Source organism: Lutjanus erythropterus, chromosome 23 (genome assembly GCF_056507025.1).
Source record: "Lutjanus erythropterus isolate fLutEry1 chromosome 23, fLutEry1.hap2, whole genome shotgun sequence".
NCBI classification, from domain to species: domain Eukaryota; kingdom Metazoa; phylum Chordata; class Actinopteri; order Lutjaniformes; family Lutjanidae; genus Lutjanus; species Lutjanus erythropterus.
In genome coordinates, this window is record NC_139339.1 from 25,051,903 (window position 1) to 25,068,961 (window position 17,059).

The 17,059-nt window shown below is 38.5% G+C and overlaps 1 protein-coding gene across 1 annotated transcript in view; it reads right to left on the minus strand.

The window, feature by feature from the left end:
* ank2b (ankyrin 2b, neuronal) overlaps positions 1-17,059 on the minus strand; it is a 136,867-nt gene that overhangs the window by 72,156 nt on the left and 47,652 nt on the right. Inside the window, exons 3-6 of the mRNA XM_084711872.1 lie at positions 12,272-12,370; positions 7,972-8,070; positions 7,704-7,802; positions 5,345-5,530 (exon numbers count right to left, since the gene is read on the minus strand). Coding sequence (XP_084567998.1) covers positions 5,345-5,530; positions 7,704-7,802; positions 7,972-8,070; positions 12,272-12,370 — 483 coding nt within the window. The remainder of the gene's footprint in view (positions 1-5,344; positions 5,531-7,703; positions 7,803-7,971; positions 8,071-12,271; positions 12,371-17,059) is intronic.

Below are 17,059 nucleotides of genomic sequence, written 5' to 3' on the forward strand. Positions count from 1 at the left end.
AACTGTGCCCAGAATTTCACTGAAATGAGTTTGATGAATTTTGTCATCTGAAGGTGAAGGCATAGCCTCTGTGCAGACGTCTACGGACCTCCAAATTAGTGTGACCACCCAGACTTTTCCGTGGCTTGTCTTTGAGGCCACTATGCTACCATTTGTTTGTGACTGCATACTCCAAGTGGACTAAGAAAGTAGTCCAAACAGAACTAGCCTAATATTTGTCTGTAGTGTCCATAGCTGTCTGAGTGAACGTCTGTTTGGGAGTGTACTCAGATTAGATTAGACTCAGGCTCAAATTTAGTTAGTCTGGGGTTTGTTCATAACCTGTCTGACTGTGTTTCTGCTTCTGTTTGCTGCACTTTGTGAGACAGCTGTAAAGCCTGACTGATATATCAGTCGACCGATATATTGGGCCGATATTTGTCTATCACAGCTACAATCATCTATTTCGGTATCAGCATATAAATTGTCCGATATGTGCCAATATGAAAACTTAAATTTTTTAACAGATCATATTTCAGATCATGTTTATTTGTAGCCTCATGGGCAACATTTTATGTAAATTTGATACTTTTTCTTAATTCAGGGTCATATGTTTTGCTTTATTTGGTTTTTCTTACTTGCTTTTCACTTGTTTCTCGATACTCAGAAAAGTTCTGACATCAAACAGTTCTACATCAAAAACTTCACTAATATACTTTGGCTGTTATAGAGCATTGTGCCTACGAAGTCAAATTAAATTCTTTATTCATAATCTGTCAAATCAGATATTATTACAGTCATATTATCATTGATACAGATACGGTCCAATATAGCTGGATAGGCCAATATTGGCTGATAATATATCGGCCCTGATATTTATCATGCATCACTAGTTATTTTATTTATAGTTATTTATACTATCTATACTTAAAGTATCAGTGAAAGTTGACTGTTTCAGTGCCTTGGTCAAATTTTGGACAATAAAATTTATTGTTAAACTTTAAAATATCCTGTCTCAAGTATGTCTTTGTCACAAGTGTTGGCCACTTGTAAAAATGTATTTTCATGTATATATTCTGTATTTTGTATAATATATTCTTTATAAAGAATATCGGCCGATATATCAATATCTGGATTTTTTTTTCACTCCCTAATATCAATATTAGCGTTGGCCCCAAAAAACCCAATATCTGTCAGGCTCTTGACAGCTGCATGTCTCAGTAAGAATCTCAGCTCAGTGAGCACAGCTGTAAGCAGACATTTCAAACAGCTGTCGCCGCACTGCTTTTCCAAAGTGATTTGATCAAAACTGTGCCCTGTGTGTGACGGAAATATGTGTTTTATGTGTTTTTGAGTAGGGACTGTACATGCTGCCGTTTATAGCCGCTCTCCTCTGGGCCTTTTTATGACTCATACAGTGCCGAGCAGAGCTGCATCGCAACAGCTGAATCACATATGGCGTTATACTAAATGCATCCATATACCCTGAGCTGCTGCTGCATTTTGTTATATAACAACATAATTGGTGCCTTGTTCAAATATACTGTAGCTACTGTAGAAGCAATATTTAACATTCAGGAGGACTGATAAACAAGTGTGTAGTGCAGGAAATCATCTTCACTCTAGCCACGTCACTTAAGGCCACTATCCGGTATCAGAGGAACAGTCACATCTAAAAGTTAGTGTTCCCACCAACAGTTCCCACCAATACCGGATTCACGCTTTAACCCTTTCCATCTCTTACGGATGGTCAAAAAAGAAATCTTATATACAACCTCCATCCCCCCTTTGGTTGCATGCAGCCTTAAATATCACCACCATACAACCTGCAGACAGCGGCACACTCCATGCAGTGGACAGTGCTACACTTAGACACCGGTGCAGCGAGGTAGAAGGGGGCGGGGGATGATGGAGGGGAAGTAGTGAAGTAAAAGAGGTAGCGTTTAAAGAGAGGGAGGAAAAAGAGGGAGAGACCCAGTTAGTGGCAGGACCAGGAGTGACGTGGCAGGCACAGAGACACTGAATGAGAGAGAGGGAGAGAGGACAGACAGATGGAGACACAAACACACTATACACAGGTTTACAGCTTCATGGCAAAAGTACATCACGACAAAGTAGAGGTCTTCTGTCAAACACCAACTCATACATGTATTCTGGGGGACCCTATTCACACCTGCTGTGATTGGTATGTGGATAAGAAAAAACTTGTAATCACCAACATGACAACAGTGTGATACAACAATAACATCCAGTCTGCCAGACCATGTCCAGAGGTGGCCAAACCCACCAGAGTCAGGAGCTGAGAGCTAAAGGTAGCTCTGGGCTAAGAATATGCAGTGTGAAAAACTGCCACAATCCTGGCACATTCCTAGCAGGCTAACTTTGACTAGCCTGGCCGATTCCAATTTCCGATTTCTTGAAGGGTCTGACCTTCTGATTCAGATTTCTTCCGATTCCGATTTTCAGTCTTTCTAAGAACTGTAATTGACAGCATTCACAAACATTTTTGCAACTTTTCTTGTAAACATTAAATTGGATGTTCATAATAAAACACTGACTATTAAATATTAATTAAATACTATTTAATTTTTCTCCAAAGTCCTCCAGGTTACAGCCAGGCCTTATTATAGTTTTATAGTATAGGGTTAGCCCAGAGTTTGAGTTAAGGTTAGGATTAATAGACTAAACACAGAGCTAAAAGATGCCTGATCTTATCCCTGTTAATATCACCAAGATGTTTGGCTTTGCCTATGACTGAAAATGGTCTTTATTTGCAAGGCCACAAAAGGTTTCCTGTCAAGAACAAATAATCCTAGGTCACAACCCTAACCCTAACTCAACCCTGTTTGCCTGTGCCTTTCAAAACTGTCAAAACTACAAAACCATCAGGAAAAACATTTATATGAGCATTTTCTGATCTTCTCCTCTTTACCTCTATAGTTAATGTCTAGTCATGATTAAGCAACCAATACTACTTGTTTAGGGTTATAGAAAGATCATGGTTATAAGAAACTGATGATGTCAGCTGTAGATGACTACAAATAACTTCGCTGATTCATCATCACTAACTAGTTTGTTCATTTTCTAAGCTTTCCTATGACATCACTGTTTACTGTGGTAGTGACTACATCATCTCTCATAATACAATGTTTGGCACTGCTTTGGACTGTCAGTATTAAATTCAGTCTGTTGCTGGTTCAATTCAAAACAATGTTTATCAGGTTAGTACATGCTTTATATACCAGCAGAGCTGACAAAGGTAGTTTTAGTCAGGAGTAAAAGGAGCTGCATTGCTAACAGCCACTGATTCAGTACCCATGATTCAGAAGAGTCAGTTCAACTTGAAGATTCAGCGTTAAATATTTGTTTGTACATGTACTGAACACCTCGAGACTGTTAAGAGACAGCATGCAAACTGCTGAGTCAAAGTCCCACGCTTTGTTGAACCAACCCTGCAGCTCAGAGTCCTCCCTAAGAGGTTTTGCAGCACCACAACAGCATCCAGCTACATCTGGCCTTGCTCACGATGGACAGCAGTCATTATTAGTACAACCTCAAGAGGTCACTTGCCAGGACAGCTTAATGCAGGTCAAGTGTCAAAGACCAATGCTGTCGTTTTTCTGATGAGGACAGCCGCTTTTTTTCTTTTGTTGCCACCTGATCCTGTGCCACTATTTCAGGACTTCCTCTCATGCAACCTGGTTAGGTTTGAATATAACTTACAGCATACTTTAAATAGTGAAAAGACAATGCTGAGTAATGCTGTACTGATCTAGCTCCAACTTATCAAAGCAATGACATGGCAATGACTTGCCATGATGGTGGCATATCAACAGTATTAACTGATGACAGATGTAAATTCCTCCAATGCTAGTCTATCACCATCTCCAGAGGCACTTTGAACTGCCCTACAGTAATCCTAAAGTAGCCCCCGAACCGTCCATGGTACATTTTTAGCTCCTGGACCAGGCAATGTTACTTTCCATCCAACTTTGCCTCGTATAATATTGGGCATACCCAGTTGAGTCAAAATATAAATCAGAAACTCGTGCGAAGATCTTTTCCAAAATGCACAGAGTATCGATATTCGTGTCAGACTTGGTGTGAAAGGTGTGAGCGTGAAGACTGGCAACAAATATTTTTGTTTCCTTTTTTTGTTCGCAGTGTGAAAAGGACTAATAAGGTTGAAGATTCCAATTAAACCTCAATCCTGATGAAACACTGGGACCCACAGGATTTCCATGGTCTTTTCCACCAATTAAACTCTGGTTCCTGAACCGGTTCCCTCAAGATTTTTGGAATCATGGTGATATCAAGAACACTAGCCTGCATTTCCACCAATTTCCACCTAAAGAATATAACACGACCAAACCTGACATTTTTTGTTTCCAGCTGGGAACCAACTTTTGGGTTTCAAACCAATTTATATTTGGAGGAAATGCTCTGAATGGTTCAAAATTAAGTGCACAAACCTGGTGTTGTTGGAAAAGGCCTATCAGATGTGCAAAACTTGGAACTGAGGGCAAATGCATTGTCACCAAGGGTACAAATCTTACAATCAATGGGGACATCTTACTACAAGTAGAGACCTTAAAATATTAGATAGAAAAATTTGTCATGAGTATAATTATCATTGCAGGCACAAAGATATCTCATCACTGTGGGCCAGAACAGCTTAACTGTACATGGAAACATCACTACTATGATTACAACTATCATACCCATGAGTAGAATAGTTTTCCATCACATTTCACTTGTTTAAAAGACCTTGGGTAGGTAGGAATGTCATTGCTACAAGCTGAGAGATCATCACTGTGGGTAGAAACCTCATCACTGAGAGTACTAACGTCATCACCACAGGCAGTAATGTCATTACTACGACTACAGCTCAGCCCACACATTAGAAGTCCACACAATTGGACTGAAACATCACCTTCCATGCAATCGTATGTTGCCAGCTTTCCACCTACTCGACCACTTTGCATAATGAGCAAGAAGAATGACCATGAAGATACAATATAATGAGAGTAGTGTGATCAAATTGTTGCTTGTCAGGACAGCTTATCCAGATACAGATCACATTTTAACAGCAGATGTAAACAAGGTCCCTCCATCCAAAGACTCTTACAGGAACCACAGGGGAACCCCAGTGTTAGTGCAATAAAACAATTGGCATTTAAAAGAAAGCTAAGCCTATTTTCAGTGCTTTACCTTCTGCCTTCTCTTCACCACAGCCTCATATTATTCATAGACTTCATAAACATCCACAGTATGAACAAATTGGCACAAACACATACATAGCACCACATTAGCTTGACTTCCACACATGCCCAAACTTCAGAGTCAAACAGTGCTATGGGCGTACCTTCGATTGGACATCAGCGTTGTGGTCGTTCTGAAGGAGCAGGGCCGCCGACTTTGTGTCATCCTTGCGGGCAGCGATGTGCAGGGCAGGCAGGCGGACCTTGCCTTTAGTATCATTCTCCAGTAAGATAGAGACCACCTGGTTGTGGCCCTGTTGAAGGGCAATGGCCAGAGGGGTGAAGCCATCCTAGATGAGGGAAGACAGAGAAGAGAGGGTAGAGGAGAAGAAAGGTTAAGAGGATTAGCTACATCGTTTTCAAGAAATCTTTAATCTGACAACAGTCTTGTTACACTTCTGCTCTGAGTTTTCTTTTTTAGCACCAACCTTCAAATGCTTCTAGCTTGCTTCCTGTATATGTTTCAGATTTGAGCTACTTATGAAACTGTGTGGGAAGTTTCACTGAAGGTTGGTTAACAGTGATTGAAACATGCAGTTTTAGCTAAACTAACAGCAGGGCTCTAGGAATATTCATTGGCCAGTCAGTCAACCAATTTGGTCTGGACTTAAATGTGTTAAATGCTATTTTGAAATACTTATCGGTTCAAGCTCTAGCATGGATCGATACTGGCTGTCTGTGACCCAACATCAAACTTGGGAGCTCTTAGTGTTAGTATGTTAAGTGGCTAATGTGGTTAGTAAGCAGGGGTGATGTTAAACTAATGGTGTAATACTGAGGGACAGTTATGAGAAACTGTGTAACTACTGACAAGCAAGTGCATGATGTTTAAGTTTTTTCTTTTTTTCATGGGGCTAGGCCTTCCTTGTTTTTTACTTCAAGCCGTGTTGTATGAAGGAATCAATGTTTCAAAAAATCTGACATGCAATACATGGGTCAGTATCAATTCAAGCTCAAGGATGGATGTGACCCGACTTCAAACTTAAAAGCTCTAACTTTCGCCATGTTTTATGTTGTTTCAGCTTTTATTATGTAGGTTAACCAGTTAAACCTGGCATTAGCATGTTGCATGGCTAATGTGGGGAGCAGGCTGGGGTGATGTTGAACTAATGTTGTAATATTAAGGGACAGTTAAGAGAAACTGCATGAATGTTAAGCCTCTTTTGAAGCCAACAAATTAATGAGATTAGTAGTTTGGATGCCAGTAACTGTTATTTCATGTTGCCTTTTCTGGAACTGTACATTGCTGTGCTAACGGTAGCTCAGTTACCATTACCTTTGTTGTTATATGGAATTCCATCCTGCTTTTTGGTGGTATGTCTTTGTGCACTGCTCTATATACATTTGCATGATAGACATGCCCTGAGGGTAACCATATAGCTACATCTGAAAAACAAATAGTCAAGCTGCAGGAATTCATTTGCAGCATGGTGTAATTCTGACTAGCACCCAGCAGCTAGCTTGCACAGACCATATAGCTACCTTTCATTAGTGCCAGCACTCTGCATCTTAACAAATACTGGACAGACTGCCATAAAACTTGGCTCAGACATCATTATTCCCAGATGACGTGTCTTAATGACTAGTGGTTCCATAACTTTTCCACAAATATGTTGACATTTTTCATGCTAGTTGGAATGTCTCGACATCTCCAGGATAGATTGCCATGATATTTGGAAAATGAACCATAATAGGTACTTTCATCTAGCAGCAGCATCAGGTCAAAGTCTTCAATCATCCAGTGAAATATTTCAATGTGCCATGCTAGCAGCAGGGCTCTGGGGATGGCAATGTTGAGCCCACCACTTTGTGTGTCCCAACAAATAACGGATAGATTGCTATAAATCTTTGTCCAGACATCATGATTCCCAGGTCATGTATCTTAATCACTTCGGTGGTCCCATAACTTTTCCTCAAGTGCCACTCGCATGTTGCCATTTTTCATGCCAGGTGGAATGTCTCGACATCTCCCCAAAGGATTGCCATGAAATTTGGTGCAGGCATTCATGTCCCACTAACAGTGAATTGTAATCACTTTGGTGAACCTATTTGATATTTTTTTCTAGTGCCATATCAGACCCACATTTTTGTATCTAAGACTTTGATTTATAACCAAATACCTGCAAAATGATGGCATTTCTATCAGCCTAATATTACATCCATTCTTGAGAAAAGCTTTAAATATTTGTAATACCAACACTCTAAGTACAATTTGTTCAACTTTGTTTTAAAAAATATTTTTTCTGAAAATGTAGGGTCATTAAAGTTGTGTCTCAGATTTCTGTCAATTCCATCAGATTTTTACAAAAACATCATTTAATTAGGTATAAAAAGGATTAGCTATACCCAAATATACACCCTAATACCCTTACAATTGAACTATTTGCCAGTTACACAGTATGCTATAAACATGATGCCACAGTATGTTTAGTATGCTGTATTCATCTGAAATAGTCCTCTCACCTCTGTCGCAGTGCTCTGGTTGCCTCCGTTCTCAAGCAGGTATCGTACCACATCCAGGTGGTTCTCCTGGGCGGCCATGTACAGAGGAGTGAATCCATTCTACAACACAAAGAGGTTACCAATAAACTACAGGTTACAAAAAAACTTTTTACTGGATTACTCAAAATAAAAAACACGGCTCTCTAACATGAAATTAGCAGTGATACAAGAGGTGCAAATGAGGATGCAGCTGATTAACCAGCCTCAGCAGCAGAGAGCAGACCCTCACCTGAGACTGTGCGTTGATGTCAGCTCCTCGTTTGACCAGGATCTTCACGACTTCAGCCTGACCAGCTAGAGATGATATGTGAAGCGCTGTGTTTCCTTTCTGCATTAACAGAGAACATGAAGAGACAATGAGAAGAAGAATTTCCTTATTAAAATAATGACGCACAATATAAGGTGCCACACTGCATATCAGCTTTTTCTTCATGGCCTAACTTTATTAAAAGATCTTATCTGAATTTCAAACAGTTCAGCTGTGAAGAGATGTTGTGCAATAATGAGAAACTCTGCATATTGATGAGTCCCACTCTTCATTCTTTATCTTACCAAAGGCTAATAAATCTATTGGCAATACACTGTTGTGTTTTTATTAAATCTATTTCTTTATTTTCACCTTTAGAAACAGACTTTGCAGTGCTTTGTCAGACAGATCAAAAGAGCAGGAAACCCAGGAAGCAACATAACAACAGAAAGGCAACACAAGGAGGCCAAACATACAGACAAACATAAAGACAAAATTAAGCTAAAATCGAACCAAAACTAAGACCAAACAAAAGACACTAAAATACAGTAAGACAAAACAGCAACAGAGATAAGAACAGGAAAATAATGTCTTTGTCTTATGAGAAATAAATGAGATTCTTATTTTGACAAAATAATAGAGAGCATTTTAAGATCTTAAATTGGGCTCAGATTAGTCTCAGGCTGAGACGAGACAAAGGCTATTTCTCAGAAGCCAATTTTAAGAAGTATAAGAAGATGGTCACAGTCTCATATTAGTCTTAAAGTGAGCTCATTTATTATCTAGGAGATACAGGCTAGACAAAGAAAAGATATTATTTTGAATTTTTCCTTTCCTCTAGGGTTGTCTAGTCAATATAATTAAGCAAAAGGAATGATGTGCATTACAAGATGACAGTTATGTCAATATAATGAGTACAAATAAAAAGAATAAAATAATAACATTGAAATAGTTTAAAAAGACACGAAGAGTAGAATCTCTGTGCGTCTGATAATTCAGTTCAACTGTTTGATGCCTCTCTTATTATCCTTCATAATATATGCATTTATGTATATTACTGTATGTCAAGTGCATGTATTTTATATGTATCATGTCATTATACCTAAAGACAGAAGAGGTCAGTTGCTTGTGACTCACAAAACAACATATAAGATTGTTGGAGAGAAACAGTGACAGGCAGCACAGGGCCTTAAGTAATGCAAGTTGACTTGTTGAGGAGTCTTCTTTGGCTTTTGGTCTCCTGTGTGAAAGTCATGTTTTGACCCCAGATCTTTTTTGAATATATAGTAATAGTTCAATGGTAGATGTTATTAGCACCCTCAGTAGCACAATGTTATTTTCACCCAGGATTGAATAACAAACGTGGCTATTTATACCTGGATGTATATAGTCTAGCATGGCAGAGAAAAGCACCCAGGTGTTAGTGGCCAACAATGCTATTTGCAACCAGAGTGGAATAGCAAATGTGGCTATTTACACCTGGGTGTATATAGTCTAGAATGGTAGAGAAAAGCACACAGGTGTCAGTAGACAACAATGCTATTTACACATGAACAATAGAGACAAACCATGATCTTTTTCTAAAATTAACCAAGTAGTGTTGCCTAAACTGAACCAAATTGTGACAAAAAACTGATAATAATAATACAAAAATTAAAAATCAACACTTACTCTCTGTAACTTAACCAGCTTAACTACTGGACTGGGTGTAAATAGCTGAATAGCCGCCATGTGACTTTTCTAACCTGGGTACAAACATTATCATCCATTATTTAATATTCCAACCTACATACACACCCTTTAAACCACATGATACAATTCATGCTACATTATACCTCTGCTCTTTAGCTCTTCCATTAAGCAACAGTTGTGTAGTATGTGGTTGCATTTTGGCACAACACCAACTGGAGTCACAACACTAGTAATCTGCTCAGTAATGAGCCTGGAGCTTCTCTGATTGCAGGAGTTAGAATGATCAACTCGAGAGTTGCTTCAGCATCAGTCCTTCATGTTTACTACACTATCTGTATCACTTTTCTGTGGTGCTCCACCCTCTCCTCTGCTCCATTTCTACACTCCAAGTCATCTACAGATTTCTCAATGAGGTTCTTAACTTGGAACTGATCTTCTCAGAAAGGAGGTCAAGCTGTTTCTTCACATCAAATTATTTGCAAATATTAAATTCTGTGTTTAACCAGAGCTTCTATTGTATTCATTTCCCTAATGTTCACTTATAGATGACTGTTGTGTGGCCAAAACAAAACAAAACTACTCAGAGTGGCTCTGTAACGCCCACGAACATCATCACAAACCACTGTGGAGAAGATCAAGAGCTTAATCCTTCAAATGTCAATGCTGTGATTACACAAACACCTGCACCAACTGTTTGTCAGATGTGACTACAACCATCGTACTGCTCTCAGTGACAACTGTCATGAGATGAGCTAATTCCATTATCTGAATCGATTTCTGTTTGTGAAAGCATGTTAGCATGAAGAGCTAACTAACTTGTGTGTGTATATTTATGTATACATACATATATTTAAAGAAAAACATATTTTCCCTGTCACATGGGTCACATCTCATTTTGAACATATGGAAAAAGTTAAAACCATAAAACAGTGACGGCTAAGAGCAAAATCAGTTCATTTTAGTGGCAATGGCCTGGCTAGTCCTTTGTGGGGTAAATCTGTGATAAAAACATATTAATTATGCAAATGTGAGCCCAATAACAAACTGCTCTACCAGTGCTGACCTATAAGAGAACAAAGTTAAAAATCAGGAAGCTATCACATCCACTTTTATATAACTCTACTTTGCGAGTACAAGAAACTTAATAATAAGTTAATAAATAATAAGAATTGGCTGAACTACATATCTTGCTTAATGACAGTTAACAAGATAGCTTAAAGACTCCTTCCAGTGGAAATCAGGTTTTTAACCTTGTTAACATGTCCATGTGTTTTTCATGTGTTACACAACATATCAGTGAAATAAACAATAAACGTCTGAGCATTTCTTGCTTTGAAACTACTACCTAACGAATCAATCCCGTTAAAGTTACAGGATGGCTCTATACATAGCAGCAATTAGGATTTAATCCCAGGAAACCTAGAAAAGATGTTTTATTTATTTAGCTTTTTCAAACACAAAACATGTTGAAATATATTCAGAAAAAATGTAGGCCGACAGTTTACTGTCATAAAATATGCAGCAGATATGTGTGTGTGCTGTGAGCCAGTAAAACACAACACAGCTTCTTAATTAACACAAAACACTGTGATTAAAAAGCACATGCATTCTCAGAGTGTGATTTTGTGCGATTGCGCCTCTATTATAGGTAGTACGGTAAGACCTTTTGGCCCATCAGATTCATTCTCTTGCAGGCTGACCTCTTGTGATTGCACCAGTATTATAGTTAATATGGTTCCTCACTGAATTCACCTGTTGCAGGCAGCTCACACTCGCAGCCTCGACTCACACCAGCAGAGCAGCTGTAGAAAACTGAGTTTAATAGAATGTCTTAGAAAACACCAAATGACTTGATTGAATGAATTTCTTTAGTTTATATAATGAAGATTTGTAAAATATCTTTCATGAGGTTGTCATTCTCAGAAGACAAATCACAGACAATAAACTTTCATAAGCATTTCATGATTTTGGTAGTTGCAGTCGAGCAGCAGATATAATGACGTTCAAGCTGGATGCGAAGCTTAAATTCATTCTAATGATGATGGACATAAATTGTGTTCTTTTGCTTTAATAATGATCAAAATAATACACAAAAAAGGTCAGGTTAGGAACACATATGTATATGTGTACTTCTTCTTGTTGCATTTAGTGTTGCTTGAAATGACCAGGATATTTTCCAGGATTCCTGGACTAGTTTTCAAATGGAAATAAACAACAGAAAAACATATAAAATGACTCCATACTGTTCATCTTGTGTAATCCAAGTCTGCTAAAGCTCCAACATGCCGTTCACTTGCGTGTGCACACACTGCCATGCCACACACACCCAGTTCAGACAGTTACGTTTGTTTGAAAACTCATCAGTCAGCAGGAGGGTGAGAAGATAATGACTGAATTTTCATTTCTGGATGAACTATCCCTTTAAGTTTGTAAAGCGATTGTGTAATCACACTGTTCATACATGTGTTGATGATTGTAGAGACATACCAGACATGGATGTTTACTGTGTGTGCAGCTTCCTCACAGGGAGTTTCCAGTTTCCTCTTTTCAGGAACTGAAGTTCCCTCAGCGTGAAGCCAAGATGACTCACCTTTGTGGCTGAATCCACCGCTGCACCTCTGTCCAGCAGCTCCTGGACCAGATCCACGTGGCCCTCCTTGGCCGCCAGGTGCAGCGCGTTGAGACCATTCTGGAAAAAGACGAGTGAGGACAGGTCAGGCCTGACGTCCAACAACCCGACATCAACACAGAACACAGACAGATGGGATTACCTCCTCCAGGTCCATAACTAACAGAGTTTTCTCTGTTTCAGTCTTTTAAACATGCGAGCGGACGAACTTCACTCCAACATGTGGAGGGACAGACTGAAATATGAAAGCCGGCTATCAGAGTTGGTTAGATGTTGTGCCATGTTATGCTGTAGTGGAGTAGAGCCAGTTCTGGGTATAATGATATAAATAGTTGTACGAGTGTGCGTCTGTGCGTCTGTGTGTGTGCAGGTCAAGCAAACTTCCTCTTATTTTTCATTTGAAAGTGTTGTTCTTATCCAATCAAATGTCACTGGTTTTGGTTTAAAATATGTGTGAGACAATATATAAAACATAGCTGTTAATTCTGCAATGTATTAACCACAAATACATTTAAAAAAAATGTGCACAGAAGCTTGTCATTGAACATTTGGTCTATTTAAAATGACAATAATCCTAAAACATGACTTCTCCTTAACCTGACACACATGGTACTAGAGTTCAGAGTAATGACATTTGAGGTTTTAAGTTATAAATCACATATGACATCTATTAATATCTGTATTAGGCTCTTGGGTGTCATGTGCTGCTTGTTTGGCAGTGAGGAGGTGGGACGAGCCTGTCAGCTGAGGTCTGACTCAATACACAGAGTGAGAGAATAAAGTCACAAACTGAGAGATTGCCACACAAAATAAAGTGCTCAGTAGGTGTTGAAAAAAACAGCTGACTGAAAAACAGTTTTCAAGGGACTCATGGGAGACACGTGTGAATGCAGAGGGATATTTCAACTTAGTTTTGGCTTCAAAGTTTGCTTTAATAAAGGTAGTAAATAACCCTGCTGGCTATCTTTAATACTTGAGTCATTAGCCAGCAGTAGCTAATAGAATATAACATAAATATACTGAGGCGTAATGGTAAAGATATTCTCAGCCACTTGGGGTCAAAGAAATGCCACACCAAGCTGAAAACACAACTCATGGACTGCGCTGCACCAACAAAGATTAATTTATCAGTTCTAATCACTTAAAATGAGTAAATCCAGATTTAAAATTAAGCAGAGCTCTGCTGCAGAATCAGGAACTAATCTCTGTTTAGTCAATGCAAGTTTATAGTAGAAAATAATCAATATGGAGATTAATTATCAATATTAAATAAATTAATTTAAAAAAGTTAAAAACATCAGTGTTTGTTAGCTACCTCGAAAGTAAACAAAACGTCACACAGTTTGCTAGCTAGCTAAAAAGTAAACAAAACAATAAATTGTTTGCCAGCAAGGTTATGTGAACAAGAGGTTAAACTGGTTGCTAGCTAGCTCAGATGTAAACAAAATGTCATACTGTTTACTAGCTAGTTAAAAAGTAAACAAAACATTAAATTGTTCACTAGCTAGATAAAAAAGTTAAAGTGAAATAACATAAAGAAAATTTAAGACAGTTAAATAGTCAAACACAATGTTGCTCTGCTCGCAGCCCTTTAAGCAAAGGAATGTAGGTGATTGGAGGGTAAGTTGTTCCCCTAATTTGCCCCTCTCCTCTTCCAAGTGACCCAGAACTGATTCAATAACCCTTTCAGCAGCACGAGCATTAGTCTGCAGTATAAAAAGAGCCGCTGAGTCGATAAGTAATTTCCTCCGTCACTGCCAAACAAACCGTCATCGCACAGACCCCCGAGGCTGCTGGTCCCACTGGACTCGTAGGGTCCCTACTGAGGCTCCCTGTGGGATCCCAGAGAGAGCGAAGGCTTGTTCTAAAATCATCTGACTGGGCTTCAGTTTTGGTTGCCCTGAGGTTTTCTACAGCTGGCATCTGTTCAGGAGCAGAGCAGAACATCTATTCCAGCTAAGGCCTGCTTTCTGAAATCATTTTTACAACGCTGGCTTTGAAATAACCCAGGCTTCCGCAAAAGCATCCGACACAAAGGTTCTCGCTGGGTGATGGGTTGGTCTTTGACAGAAGCCTGGCAATGCCACGATTTCCACTTTGCTCAGTTCGTCTGTCAAGGACCAATTAGCTTTTTCTTGAGAGATCAAGTTGGCTCTGTAATACATGGTGAACAGTTGTCACCCTTTAATCAGACATCAACACACAATTTAAGACCTATTTCACATCTATACAGGCAAAAAAGGTACAAAGATTTACTAAAGTCTGAATCAGGGAACATGGTTTGAAACAGCTCACAAGTCTTAATTGCTTTTATATGACTGATGTGACATTAACTTCATTAATGAAGTTAATAACAGTGTGAACAATGCTAGGTTAATTAATCCTTTATTATGCATTTGTTAACAGTTGCCATGCTATTTTTAAATTATTATAATTTCAGGCTTTGTTCTTCTGCTAAGACGGGCTACTAAATACTGTTCATATCATTCTTAAAAAGTCTATTAACTGTAAACAAATTTCTTATAGTGACTATAAATGTCTTAAAGTATAGTAATAAAGATGCGTATTATACTATTATCAATACTTATACTTATTAACACATATTAATGTTAATAAACATTAATATAAGTACCTTATTACCATTAACTAGTTCTTACTACAAGCACCTCAATATAAAGTGTTACCAAATCAGGTAAATAAAAGAGGAAAACTGTTGAGCAGCAGGACAGATCATAACTGCTGACCCTCAGTTCCTGGTTTCTGTTAAAGACAGTTTTTCATCTGAGAACAAGCACCCAGCAGTCTGTTTGAAGTAGCACCTGTCACTGTTCTCACATAAAACACCAGACACCTATTTGTCAGCTGCGACGATGAGGCTGCAGAGATGAACGAGGCCCCGTGTCTTTTGACCCAAAGGACAACAACAGACGGGAGAAGTTGGATGAAAAAGCCCACAGTTTCAGCGCCACATTGTTCCCACGTGGCCAGGAGGGGACTTTTTAAATCGCCTTCATATAAAATATATCCAACACCTCAAATGTACTGCTTGTCAGTGACTCATTGTATAATTAATGGATCCTCTGTATGCAAAAACATGATTCTGTTTGTCTTTATTATGGAACATCAGCGGCTGCCAGGTATAAAAGAACAACCTCCAGTTCTGCCACAACCCTCAGGGCCCTATTCATCTTCATACACCCCCTCCACCGTGCCCTCCACTCACCTCCGAGAAGCCACTAACCCCTTTATCATGTACCATGCCCTGTCCTCCCACTGCTCCATCCATAATATGTTACCTCATTCTGTCAGCCCACATGAACACAATCACTTAGGAGATGAATTCCCAATTATCTGATAGATCTATTACACCAGCAATTTTAAAGCCATGCAAATGGGATGTGGTGAAAAACTAATTTAGCAGCGCTGCAGTCGTCTCAGGGGGGCGAGGCAGTTATAATCAGTAGTAAATACCACCTCATCAGTGTTGTGTGTTATTGAGCTATAATCAGCATCAAAGTAAAACACTGATGCCCATTAGTCACTCGAGAAAATGGGCAAGATTATGAACAATTAGCATGCTGCAAAATAATATTTTGAGTTTAAAAAATGAACACAGAAATGTCATGACCTTAATAATTATCTACTTATTTTTTATGCTCTGCCTAATGGATCATTTCCTTCATTTCATCCATCAAAAGTAAGTAATTAATAATAATAATAATAATAATAATAATAATAATAATAATAATCAAGCTGGCTAACTCACTGTATGATTAGCTAGCATGCAATAGCTAATAGCATATAAATCTCATTCAGCTTTATGGTGTAGATTTATGGTTTTAAAGCTGCATTTAATTTATTTGGCCACTTGGGGGCAGAAAAAACACAACATTATTAGTTTAACTTGGCTAGTTGGCTAAGCCATTGTACCATTAATTAGCATACAATAGCTAAAAGCATATAAATCTCAAGAAGCTTTACAGTTAAAATGTATGGTTTCAAAGCTGCATTGGATTTATTGGCCAACTTCTACTGTATTATTAGTTTAGCTAAGGCTGTAATAGCTAGCATGTTGGCTATACCAACCGCTGCCTGTTTGCATATACAGACACGGCTCAATATTAGCCTTTATTTGGATTTGTCTATGTCCATCTGATGAATGTATGTCCAATATCACTCCTTGTAGCTCCAGTAAATGATCCACTATGTTAACAAAATAGTTGCTAACTGTGTCTGCATGCTGTTTGGTGCTGAACAGGTGGTGAACACAGTTGCCGGGTGCTGAAAACATGATTGTTAAGAACAGAATGTTGGACCAAATAATCAAAACAAAGAGCTTAAAGGTGCTAAATCACTCATCTGAAGGAAACTGTGAAGTTGAGTGATAATTCTCTGTGGGTTTGTCTAGTGAAACATTCCTACTTCCCATTAGGCTACATGTAATGTGGATGCTAATATGAAATATATTGTTATAAGTCCTGTGTGAAACAAAGTCAACATTGAGTCATTTAAAGTTTGCTTCAGCTATTAAGTGGGCATTTGGGTTAAAGTTATTTTGTCAAATGAAAATATATTAGTGGAGCTGTGAGTAACACTTGAAAATTACATAAAAACATAACAAGACGAATATTATGTAGCACAACTAAAATTACGTGGAGGATGTAGGTTGTAACAAGACAAAAATGATCTAAAAGACATCAACAAGATGAAAATGACATAAGTTACATACAGAACTTAAAATGACAAAAT